Source organism: Anabrus simplex, chromosome 1 (assembly GCF_040414725.1).
Source record: "Anabrus simplex isolate iqAnaSimp1 chromosome 1, ASM4041472v1, whole genome shotgun sequence".
Classification (NCBI taxonomy): domain Eukaryota; kingdom Metazoa; phylum Arthropoda; class Insecta; order Orthoptera; family Tettigoniidae; genus Anabrus; species Anabrus simplex.
The window spans coordinates 713502371-713516326 of record NC_090265.1 but is presented as its reverse complement, the minus strand read 5'-3'; the positions used below and the strand labels follow the sequence as shown (position 1 = coordinate 713516326).

The 13956-nt window shown below is 36.2% G+C and overlaps 1 protein-coding gene across 1 annotated transcript in view; it reads left to right on the top strand.

Moving 5' to 3' along the window:
* LOC136856737 (AP-5 complex subunit zeta-1) overlaps window positions 1-13956 on the top strand; it is a 216093-nt gene that overhangs the window by 101281 nt on the left and 100856 nt on the right. Inside the window, exon 7 of the mRNA XM_067134821.2 lies at window positions 13002-13204. Coding sequence (XP_066990922.2) covers window positions 13002-13204 — 203 coding nt within the window. The remainder of the gene's footprint in view (window positions 1-13001; window positions 13205-13956) is intronic.

Here is a 13956-nt window from a genome sequence, read left to right as displayed (position 1 = left end):
ATATCCCTCTATAATTATTCAAACTGTTTTTACTACCCTTTCCCTTATATATTGGACATACAATTCCTGTTTCCCATTCCTTCAGGTACTTCCCCTGATCAAAGATCTTATTGAATAGTTCAACTATGCCCTCTATCATTGTCACATTTTTGCTAATTTCTTTCCAAAACTTATTATTGATCCCATTATAACCCCGCGCCGACCTGCTCTTGATTCTTCTTATCACTCTCAAGGTTTCTTCCCTTGTAATTTTCTTGTCCAGTTCGTAATTTGCGACTCTTCTATTCCTCCAAATTACTTCTTCCCCCGTCTTTCTCCAGCATTCTTCCCCCTTCCCCCCGAGTAATTCACCAAAGTAGCTCACCCACTGTACATCCTCAATGCTCTTTATTTCTAGACTCCTTCCACCCTTAATTATTCTGTTAATCCTTTCCCAAACTTTTTCAATGCTGTTAGTCTTACATTATTTATGGCTTCAGTTTGTTTCTCTAATCACGCCTTTTTTACCTCACAAATTTTCTTTTTATACTCTTTCCTCAACTTACAGAAGACCTCCCTTTCTGCACTCCCACCTTTTTTTTATACTCTCCTAACGCACCCAGCACCCTCTTCCGCATTCCTTCACACTCTCTATTAAACCATTCTTCACCCTCATTTTTTTTCCTCCTACATTTTACCTTCTGTGCTATCATCTTTATTGGATGTTGCAGCAATTCCAAGGCTTTATCAATATTATTCTCCTCTAACGCTCCTTCCCATCCATATTTCAGAAATTGTAATTTCTCTTTTGCTACCCTATCCTAGTCCCATTCCACTTTCTCTGACCGTTTGTACTTATTATATCCACTCCCTAGTTCATCCTTCATCTTAACTTCCTTCCTTATATGCTTCTCCTCCCCCATTTTTAACATAACCCACACTGGGAAATGGTGTGATTCATCCAGTCTCCTACTTCCATCCTTACAATATCCTCCAACGCTCCTTCAGAGCTTAAAACCATATCTATCACACTACCTCCCTTCTCTGTAACATAGGTCAATTTCCTCGTACACTCACCCTCCTTTCATCCTTTCAGAATATACAAATTTCCTGCAGCGCACATCTCTAGGAGCTTCTCTCCCTAACTGTTTATAATTTTATCCTCACTTCTTCTACTTTTCAACAATCGCCTCCCATCTTCCCTACTATATACTGGGCTCTGTTCCCCTATTCTCGCATTTCAATCTCTGAATAGCAACATATTCTTCTTCTGCAAACTTCTCTCTTATCATACTAATATCCACCAATAGCTCTTCAAAAAGATGCTTATTTGCATATGCTGAACTACTAGGATGACAATACACGAACACTAGATTTATTTTCTTCATCCTTCCCTCTACCCATCCAACATTAAATCTCAACCTCATGGTTTCTTTCATATCTGTCTCGATATCCTCCACTAGTTCACTGTGACACTGTGTGGTGATATCACATGATTTATCCAATAGTGAAAGTGATAGACCTAACTTAGTGAAAGTGATGTTAGCGAAGAGGTTGAACAGCATGTTGAATGGAAATGGATACATAAACAGAATATTCCACTTATTAATACCTTTTTAATAACAAATGGAGTGTGCCCAATGAGTGGAATTTGTGAAAATATAAGTAGGGAATTCATTTTCAGGCAGAACTTAGTTGATGGTATAATACAGTTAACGTCGAGGTTAACTATATTATACCATCATCTAAGTACTGCCTGACATATTGCAGATGAAACCAATAGGTATGCCAGTGCTGATCTAGATATTTTATCCACGAACGTGTATGAAATACATATGTATATTGCTCTTTGCGTTCTAATGGGATTAGTACAGAAGCCTCACAGTTACTGGTGCAAAGGTGTTGACACGCCATATTTTATAGCTGTCATGCCTCGTGCTAGGTTCCTTGAACTGAGTAAATATTTACATTGTGAAATATTTACGATTGTATACGATTTGCTTCATGTTTTAATTCTACTTATTGTTAAAAAAACACTGGGAAAGAGGAAAAGACATAATTATTGTGTTTTTGGCCCTTGAAAAGGCATATGATAATGTTCCTAGATCATCTATTTGGAAAAGTCTTAGAAAACTTGGTGTACTGGAGTACCTTATTAACCCGTTAGGTGGGCGATGCAGCGAGATCCGCGGCGAAAAGTTGCTTGCTCGGTAGGGAAAGTGGATATATCCGCCGATTCAGATTTTTCTTTTCTCAGTTGCCTGCCTGCAGAGGTTTATTTCCTTTTCAGCAGCATATTCTGGATGAGTCTGCCCTCTGATGTGAATTTTTTCAACTATGTTCTCCCAATACCAGTGTGTCATCCATGAGTTGCAACATAAAGAACGCAGCTGACTTCGGGCAAGAACGACCTAAGGCCTAATAACTCCGCGCTGAAGCTTTAGCTCATCGCCTAATCGTCCCTTGGAAGCAATAATATTGCTGTAGAAGGGATTTCTAGAGATTATGACACTGAACAGACCTCTCTGATGACATTTTAGAACTGTGACATGATTTATTATCCCCAGTCTTGAGTTCTTCCTTCACGACTGGAGTATGTGTTTATCGCAAGTTACACAACATTTTATTATCATACGCATCCGTAATACAGTCATATTTCATGATTTCCGTCCAAACTGCTGAGACCAGAGTTCTATTTGATCCTTTTTCTTACATTTTTTCCGATAAAATATTTATAACGAATTACCGGTCCGCACTGTTAGAGGAAGATGATTTACGGGTCATGATAAACGAAATTTTGGTATTTAGTGGGGAGAATTGTGATATTAGTGAAGTAAGTTCTGCCGAAGGGGAATTCGTGACAGCAAATTACCTGGAATAAGTATTGCAGGCTCGAATATACAGGGTTTGTAGTTCAAGTAGCGATCATGACAGTGCCAGTTGTAACAATAATACCGATTACAATCCAACCATTGCAAGTTCTTCGTCAACTTATACTGAAAATGGACAAAGAAATTCCCGCTTTGATCCAAATTTCCATCATGATGTAAAGAGAGTGTTTTTAGGGAAAAAAAACTGAGCGAAATATTTTATTTAATTACTTTTTATGACGAGATATGCCAGAACATAGCTGAACAGACAATAGATGCCGAGCAGGAAATCTGAAATAAAACCCAGTTTAGTAAGACGAAAGGAAGGAATCGAGATCAAGACCGTGTCCGAACAAATAAGGATGAAATAAAGCTTCTTATGGCCATACTGTTGCCACAGGGGATTGTACAGAAACCTAAATTAGGACACTATTTCTCACAATCGCTTGTTCACTACGCCTATATTCTATGAGTTGATGACACAGAAGAGATTTTTTCTTGCCAGTTTGAGTGGCCTGGCCAGCCTCCTGACCCCAACTTGACAGGTTCGATTCTGGCTCAGACCGGTGGTGGTGAGGTGGTGATTATTGTTTTAAGAGGAAGTACAACTAGGCAACCATCCTCTATATAACACTAATCAGAGGGAAAAATAGAAGGGATCCGACACTTCAAAAAATGAAGATATCAGTCAAAGAAAGACAAGGGCCACGAAGGGCGTGAAAATGAAAGACTCCCTAGCCCTCGCAAACCTAATAGCGTCGGGGTCGGAAAAGAACAAGAGTTGACCAAGGGAGGTCGGATATGATAGATGAAAGTGAGGAGCCTGGCACAAGTAAGTGGAAGCAATGCCAGGACTCAGCTGAGGGCCCCGTGGTCGCCAACCCACGCTCCAAAGTTCAGAGCCCCTGGAACTCAGACCGGTGGTATTTGAAGGTGCTCAAATACGTTGGCCTCTTGTCAGTAGATTTACTGGCATGCAAAAGAACTCCTGCGGAACTAAATTCCGGCACCTCAGTGTCTCCGAAAACCGTAAAATTAGTTAGTGGAACGAGAAGCCAATATTATTATTATTATTATTATTATTATTATTATTATTATTATTATTATTATTATTATTATTATTATTTTCTCCACAGCTTTTTTAATATCTCTGACAATGAGGTGAATAATGCACAACTTCCTCCCAAAATATACGAGATAAATCCAGTATTTGACCATGTGTTAGCAACATTTTCGGAAGCTTATACCCCTGATGGCAAAATGTCAATTGATGAGAACCTCTTGCTATGGAAAGGGTGGCTAGGGTGGAAAGTTTACATAACAAGAAAACGATCGCGTTTCGGAATGGAATTATATAAATTATGCGAAGGCGAGACAGGTTATATAACATGACCTGCTTCCGTGTGTATCATAATGAACAGCTGTAAAAGACATAACACTGTAAAGACTGTAAATACTGTAAACATTATCTGTATTGTATTGTAATATAGTCCGTTTATGTTACTTATGAATTGTAGGGAGGCGATATAAACTTGATCCCTTGTAAGCGCTAACCAACATAACACAAAATTTCGTGAGTATTATAAATTATTCCATTGTACATCTTTTAAGTACATGTAAACTTTTTAAATCTACAATTTACATATACAGAAACATTTATTTACAGACAGAGATTGATAGTAAATTGCCTAAAATATTCATGTGAAAGTTACTGTATAAACAAAAACCAGAGCTTTGCTGTTAGGAAGAAGCAATCTCGATTTCACAGTGTGAAAGCACTTAGTATGTTTTTGCACAGAGTATTGAAAAATTAAAATAATCAAATTTTTCAACAATTAAATACATTATATTGAAGTAAATATTTCTCTTTTGGCCCTTCAATAGTTCATTTTAGTCTAAGATTGTTTTTAATCAAGTAATTAAATATTTTCTTCAGTCAGGGAAATCGCTCCCCACCTGAGAGTGAGCTAGTGTGTGCCGAGCTCCCCGCTTAAGGGGTTAAGAAGATCCAAATGCTATATACTAATTGCAAAAGCTATGTCAGTGTTGGAGAAAGTCACTGTGAATGGTTCAGTACAACCAAAGGAGTACAACAGGGAAGTGCCGTATCACCTCTTCTATTCATAGCAGTTATGGATACCATTTTAAAGGAACTAAGAGGAAAAGGTAATAAAGATCTTCAGGCACTGGTGTTTGCAGACGATGTGGCAATATGGGATGAAACAGAGGAGGGAGTATAAACTAATGTGAATACATGGTGTAAGAAGTTTGATGATTATGGAATGAAATTGAACCCATCAAAAACAGTAGCATTGAAAATCAGTAGACCTAATACAGAATGCAACATAAAACTACAGGACCACCAAGTTGAAGTAGTACACCAATTCAGATATTCAAGAAGCATAATGGCTAGTAATAACAGAGCTGAGATAGAAAAAACAAACAGAGTAACCAAAGGCTCTAACTTTTACAGTATTGATAGACACCTACTATGGGGTGAGAAGGTCCGACAAAGAACAAAAATGATCCTGTACAAGTCATATTTCATTCCCATCCTTGCATATTCTCTGGAAACTTCCACACTAACATCAAAGGATTGTAGTAGTATTCAAGCCTGTGAAATGAAATTTCTTAGAACTGCCCTCCAAAAGACACGACTTGATCACGTGAAAAATGATGAGATCCGATCTAACCTAGGTCTAAATGTTTAAATTTAAGAATTTCATTTTTAAGTCCGTATTGAACCGAGAATAATAGATAAGTAAAATTAAAAATCCACCTTTTCAATACTAATATTAAACTACATAAGTTATAACATTTACTTGGAACTAGTTTTGACTCTGGTGAGCGTCATCTTCAGCCAAATATGAGAACAAGAAATTGTAAATAAACATATAATTATATCAATGCACATATTAACACTCTTAATATGGGACTTATGATGCCCCTAAAAATATCTGGAGAATAAAACTTCAAATAATCACAATTTCAAAATCTTGAAGTCACGATTAGAACGACACTTAACACAACATAATTCTTTTCACTCAAGTTAGAACTTTTAAAGTATTGAGTTCGACTTAGAACTGTAAGCTTCTCATATAAATAAAAAAGTATTTTTTTGCTATTTGCTTAATGTCGCACCGACACAGGTCTTATGGCAACGATGGGATAGGAAAGGCCTAGGAATGCGAAGGAAGCGGCCGTGGCATTAATTAAGGTACAGCCCCAGCATTTGCCTGGTGTGAAAACAGGAAACCACGGAAAACTATCTTCAGGGCTGCCAACCGTGGGATTCAAACCCACTATCTCCTGGATGCGAGCTGACAGCTGCGCGCCCCTAACCGCACGCCCAACTCGCCCGGTATAAAAAAGGTCTTGTCATAAATGAAATGTTATACAAAGGTCGAACCACATACAGAGTTTCTCTGTAAATATGACGGTCCCAATTAGAATGATACCTTAACATAATTATTTTACTCGTCCTGAGTTCTGCTTAGAGTAGGAAGATTCTCAATTAAAATAAAAGGTATTGTCACAATTGATCAGAAGTACAAAGGATGAAACATGTATAATGTTCCTTTATAAACATAAAAATTATGCTTGAAAAACAAAATGTGACCAGTTGCCTGTTTTAAATGTTGTAAATTGTTTCTATGGAAACTGTATTACAGCTGTGGATAGTTTCCTTTAATTTGAATATTGAAATCTATTTAAGAAGGTGGAAGTTGTAATATCAATATGACTTCAAGAGAATTTTTCTCAGTTCAGCGCGGGGTCAAAGGAGTAAAAAGAATGAAGAAAAGTAAATAATGCAGAAAGAAACAAAGAGAAAATAAAAGTTGAAAATAAAATTAAGTAAATTGCCAGGTTTAAAAGGAAAGATAAGAAGGTAGGGGGACAAGAGGAAGTGAGGCAGGTAAGAGAGAGAAGGGAACTATGGAGCGTATAGCAAAGGACATGCATAACGTAAGAAAGTGTTATGCATAATACGAAAGATGGAGCTGCAGTTAAGAGTTTTGTTATTAGTAAGAAGTAACATAAGAAAATCAAACAACATTTTTGGTTTTTCGGAGATGTCATTTAAATGTGGGGCCACATTAAAATATTGGTCCAAGTGAATGTAGCAATTTTCCATCGCATCAAGCAAGGGACCTTTGTTTAGGACCTCCAATATCTCAATATCTTGATCGAATTCAGTAAAGGTATGATTAGAATCCTTCATATGTTGGCCTACTGCAGAAAACCTGTTATATTTTATTGCATTAACATGTTCTGCGTACCTGATTTTGAAGCAACGTCCTGGTTGACCTGTATATGAGCAAGAACAGTTTACTGTTGCATGCTCATGTGTAGACTATCAAAAGCTGCTGTACTGCCAAGTCAGCTGCTTGTATCAGAATGTGGAAAGGGTGATGTTGGTGGGAACCCGTATGAAAAGTGTTATAATATTTTTAGCACAGCTTTTTTTCTTTGTTTCTTAAGACTGTCAAATAATGTCTCTGAAATTTCATTGAGATTGAAATTATGGTTATTTCTTTGATCCAGTTGAATAAATTACTAAATCTTTGTCAGTGGATGCACTGATTTGATGCGATGGCCTGTTGATATACCAGGTGTATGCATAAGAGTTTGCTGTTTTTTGTGGTAAAGAAAACGCGTAATTTTCAATGGAAATTCATTTTTGTTTATTCAAAATATTGGCTATAAGCTTCTACACACTTCGCCCATCTTTCAGATAAGTTATGAATACTGTACCATTTTATTGCCCGATTTGCGTCATGATCGGGAGTTGCATCCCTAATACTTGCCATGCATCGCGATAAAAATGACGGAGGTTACATAATGAAAGAGAAAATGCAGATATAACCAATCAAGTAGGCCATGAGTTGATATTGCGACGATCGGACCTTAGCAATGCAAATGGCCGTGATAAAAGAATCAGATTGTTGTCCCGAGTAAAAAAAAAGACGACACTTTTAAAAAAAAATCGTATTGATCATCGGAACGAGATTGTGAGCAAGAATTGATATTCAAGAAAAGAAGAGGTTGAATTCACAGAAGAAATCTGCTAATAGTATAATTACGGCGGTATATAAACCTTAAAGTACGAAGTAAAAGCATCGGGCGTGAAGGTAGTGAATCGCCCATAAGATTTGCCAACACGAACTCATAGCCGAAATCTTAAAGAAGATTTAGAGATCGGCAGCTTATTCTTTAAGCTAGCGACAAACAAGAAATACCTAAAGTATTGGGCTAAATATTGCATCTTCACGAATAACTTACTAGATAGCTGAAATATATATTCAAAATTATTTATTCCCTAATGCTATCCTTCATTATGTTTTTACCGCACGTAATCGACGGAGATACGATGGCTGACTAAACCAGAAGAATGGGATCACAATCCGGTGGGAGCCCTTGCCAGCTGTCATCACCCACACCCGAGGCCAGTCACCAGTAACCAACGATGACGTGAACCGCAACTCGAGTCGGGAGCCAAGGGAGATCCAGAATGAAGACCATCCCAGTCGAATAACGAAAGCAAGATAAGTCAAGTTCCTTATATTTAAATTTTCGTAGTTAAAATTACGTATATTTGGATGAACGATAGTAAATATTTAATTTAATATATGATTGCAATATGGTTAATGTTCAATTCTTCAAGATAAAAATTCTATGAGTAGGGTCATTAAAAAGGAATCCTTATAGCTTATTTAAGATATGGAGTTAGGTAGTCTTTGACGTTTCAAATCTATAATCAACGAGTAGGAGTGCTTGTTTATTTTATGTGAAGCTTTGAAAACCGACGTTATCGATGTAATTCTGAAGATTTATGCCTTTCATTGGGTAATTCAACTCCAGTGCAATGCAGAATGGTATTAGACCGTCTTCTAGATTAATAGAATTTAATTTGACGATAACTTGACACCAAAAGTAGGTAAGTAGAACCTGAAATATTAACACTCGCATTGTTTTGCTGAGAATATGTGATTGCTTGTGTTACGGAATACCGTAAAACCATGATAGGTGATGAGATTATGTGAATGGATTATACGTATACTGCACTACAGTTAAAGCAACGAATGATTTCGTTAGGTGGAATCGTTGTTATGATCGATAATCTTAAGAGATTATAGGCTTATATAATGGAGATAGGGAAGTGTATATGTAATGAGGAAATGTTATTGACAAAATGCGTATTCGGTGAAATACGACTAGATTTGAGCAGTTGGTAATATTTAAGCAACATAATGCTAATGTTACGTTATAGTTGATGTTATCGTCATGTGAATTACGTAGCAGTATACGAAGTCGGGTTATGTGGCACATGCATACGATTGTAAGAGGTTAATGAACTTACAGGCTACTTATGGTATACGGTCATCAAAAATTATATCCTAAAACAAGGCATTCGCGATTGAAAGTCAACATTTTTTTTTTTTTTTTTTTTCGGTTGAATCTCACATAATAAGCTAAGCCTAAGTTGAAGTTCTGTCAAACGCATGTTTGGAGGGAGGAAACGTCTTCATGACTAAAATGACTACTGCTTGTGGACAGGTAAATTTCCGATACCATTTTCTGCTTTAATTTCGCAGAAAGATGTTTATTTACGAATGGAAGTATTGCATTCCTAGATGTTTGATTAGCTTGTTTGCACATGTATGTTATGATAGGCTACTCCTATTTATTTTTTTCGGATGGTTTTATGACCAAATTAGTTTACCTAGTATAAAGAATATTTTATTTTCGGTTTTATTTGAGTCGATATATAGCTGTATGGTAATTTTTGAACCATATTTATGGAACTTACTTATGTTGTTTTCGTTATTACACAATGAAGACTTGAGAAAACAAAGAAAGCAAAGATCATACCGGTACATATGAATTTTGAAGGTATATTCAATGAAATTCAAATGATATTTTAATGATGTCTAGTTGATATTTGAGTGGTACTTAGTTAATATGGTTGATATTTCGACATTATGTCACCAATATTTCAAGGTGCTTCAGTCACTTCAGTGACTTTTCAATAATTTTTAAGCAATATTTAAACATTATTTCGCCGATATTTCATGGTGCTTCAGTCACTTCAGTGACTTTTCAATAATTTTTAAGCAATATTTAAACATTATTTCGCCGATATTTCATGGTGCTTCAGTCACTTCAGTGACTTTTCAATAATTTTTAAGCAATATTTAAACATTATTTCGCCGATATTTCATGGTGCTTCAGTCACTTCAGTGACTTTTCAATAATTTTTAAGCAATATTTAAACATTATTTCGCCGATATTTCATGGTGCATCAGTCACTTCAGTGACTTTTCAATAATTTTTAAGCAATATTTAAACATTATTTCGCCGATATTTCATGGTGCTTCAGTCACTTCAGTGACTTTTCAATAATTTTTAAGCAATATTTAAACATTATTTCGCCGATATTTCATGGTGCTTCAGTCACTTCAGTGACTTTTCAATAATTTTTTGGCAATATTTAAACATTATTTCGCCGATATTTCATGGTGCTTCAGTCACTTCAGTGACTTTTCAATAATTTTTTGGCAATATTTAAACATTATTTCGCCGATATTTCATGGTGCTTCAGTCACTTCAGTGACTTTTCAATAATTTTAAAGCAATATTTAAACATTATTTCGCCGATATTTCATGGTGCTTCAGTCACTTCAGTGACTTTTCAATAATTTTTAGGCAATATTTAAACTTTATTTCGCCGATATTTCATGGTGCTTCAGTCACTTCAGTGACTTTTCAGTAATTTTTAAGCAATATTTAAACATTATTTCGCCGATATTTCATGGTGCTTCAGTCGCTTCAGTGACTTTTCAATAATTTTTAAGCAATATTTAAACATTATTTCGCCGATATTTCATGGTGCTTCAGTCGCTCCAGTGACTTTTCAATAATTTTTAAGCAATATTTAAACATTATTTCGCCGATATTTCATGGTGCTTCAGTCACTTCAGTGACTTTTCAATAATTTTTAAGCAATATTTAAACATTATTTCGCCGATATTTCATGGTGCTTCAGTCACTTCAGTGACTTTTCAATAATTTTTAGGCAATATTTAAACATTATTTCGCCGATATTTCATGGTGCTTCAGTCACTTCAGTGACTTTTCAATAATTTTTAGGCAATATTTAAACATTATTTCGCCGATATTTCATGGTGCTTCAGTCACTTCAGTGACTTTTCAATAATTTTAAGCAATATTTAAACATTATTTCGCCGATATTTCATGGTGCTTCAGTCACTTCAGTGACTTTTCAATAATTTTTAAGCAATATTTAAACATGATTTCGCCGATATTTCAAGGTGCTTCAGTCACTTCAGTGACTTTTCAATAATTTTTAAGCAATATTTAAACATTATTTTGCCGATACTTCAAGGTGCTTCAGTCACTTCAGTGACTTTTCAATAATTTTTAAGCAATATGTTAATGTCAACGATTTCTTTTAATATGATAAAAAAATATTGAATTGTATTTCAATTTGGAATTGGAATTCCTAAGAATGTAACAGAATATGTAATTGTAATTATACTTCACTCCAAGTACAACGAACTTTCAATAAAATAAGAGATAAGGATTTCAACTGGAATTCTTGTTATTTATTCAATTCATCATTGGAAGAGATATTAGATGGAGTACTTATAAATAATCAATAGATAAAGTCAAAGATCTATTTCATTCTTGGTTACAATTAATTGGAATTGGTTTTCCAGACGGATTTGGGGAAAAGGCTGTGCATTTCTCAGTTGAGTCCACGATAAAAAAAGGTTAATTGAAATGTGTATCCCTGAAAGGTATTGTGCAGCGAACGAATATATGATTTGATAAAAAATATGGTTCTCATGTGTTATTCACCGAGATAGGCCAATATCGGTGTAGATAAATGAATGCACATGTTGGATGGGATGGAATATACAAATGATTTTTTTTTTTTGCAGATACAGATGATGGTAATATGATTTGGTCGCAGACCTAAGTTGATATAATTATTTTATTCTTTCCTGCGTGTCGTCCTGAATTTTTAGGAGATGATTATATTTATTTGTCCATCCAACATTTTATATTAGATTATTAGCCGGAGTATTTGAGGCAGTGAGGGAAAAGGCACAGTACGAATAATGTACCCCGTACGGTGCAATACCATGCCAGAAAAACTGCTTGTCTTTTACGGCCAACCATTCGTTGAGTCATTTTCCAAGTTCCTCGAAGTTGCTGATGTGCTGCTCTGCAAGCGCGTGCCCCATTGATACAAAAGGGTGATGGTCAGATGGCGCCAGGTCAGGGAAGTACGGTGGGTGCGGAAGGATGTCCCATTCAAGCAATTTGAAAGTGTCTTTTGCTGGTTTTGCTGTGTGAGACGGCGCATTGTCATGTAACAAAATCACTTTTGCATGTCTTCTGGCCCATTCCAGTCGTCTTTTGATCAATGCGTGAATTAATAATTTGTTGGCGATAGCATTGTACATTAACGGTTTCGCCTGCAATTGCTTGTCTTCGCACTTGTGTGGTCTAGCAGAGCGGGCACTGACTTTCACATTGAAATTACCATGTTTAAATTATCGGAACATTGTCTCACATGTTCTAATCGATGGAGCATGTTCACCACATGTTTCTACCAGCAAACGATGAATTTCCACAGCGTTTTTCTTTTGATTAAATATGAAAGCAATGCGTGCCGCAAATGTTCTTTTCCAGGAACAAACATCGACTGAACGATATGACACAGACGCTAGTGTTTGGCGGGCTCAACTTGTGTGTGTTGGTAGGTTAATGTCAGACGAACAAACTGATCTACGTGTCAAATTCATACGCTGCGTATTGTTCTCTTAGTGAAACCGGAAAAGACTTGTGCATACGTGTGGTATACAACAATGCTAATGGAAGTCAGTTTGAAGTTTCCATGTAAGAAAGAGTTTCATGGTCTATGCTGATACATTCTGTTCCTGTGTGTTTCCTGTACTATGTAGACTTGTAGAAAATGAGTTCTAACATGGAAATAAAATGTTCCCGGACCTGTGTCATTTTTATTTCGAATATGCAATAAGGCATTTGCATTATGCGCATTTACTTTTTCAAAAATCTGGGCCCTACTTTTCGTGTACAAGGACTGTGTGGTTTCTGCAGGTATTCCACAGCCTGGTAGATCTTCCTGTGCTGTCAGCCACGTTGTGTCTTCACCAAGCCCCTGCTGTCCTCCAGTTGGACAGCTCAGGATCTCCAGATGTACCATGGCTTAGTCTGGTGGACGGCGTGAGATCGTCAACTTTTCGTCCTGTATTTAGTCACCTCTTGCGGCAGGAGAGTGGACAGGAGGTGATTCTCAACAGGTGAGTGGAATTCATTTTTGTATAAATCACTTCCAAGGGTGCGGTAAACAAAATTTTAAGTAATAGGAACAAACAGTGATAAACACCAGACTGTGTATAGAAAGAAAGGAACAAGAAATGCAACACGTAATGGGTGAACATTTTATTTTTCACTCAAGTCTGCATTTGGCACAAGATCAGAAGAATTCCTTATAAACAGCACAAGAGTTCCTTTAAGAGTGTCTTTAATTTTGTTTATGTAAGTTTAAAGTTTTTCAGCCTGTCAAACACTGTAACACAGTGCTGTGGCGCCCCTGCTGTACTTTTTAATGCCCTCCAAATGCAGATTTAATTGTACCAAGTTTAACCTTGGCTAAAACTTTTAGGATTAGTTTGAACCTACAAATAATGGTTAAATTTTTCCCTGACATTCCCACAATTGTGATTCACCTATTTCTCTTCTTAGTTTTAGCTGTAGGTCTACGCACAGAGTAATCTCTCAGATGCCATGTGCTTTTGATGTACACCATGTATTGTGACAATAGTGTCCATTTTAATCCCTGCTTTCTGTTGAGTGCTAGGCATTGTAGAGAAAGGCTCGAGGTTGAAGTCAATATGTTTGACACTTTGTATTTCCCAGTATTATTATTATTATTATTATTATTATTATTATTATTATTATTATTATTATTATTATTATTATTATTATTATTATTATTATTATTCTTTCGAATGGGCCACCAGAGGACCACGTGCCAATTTCAATTCCTTCT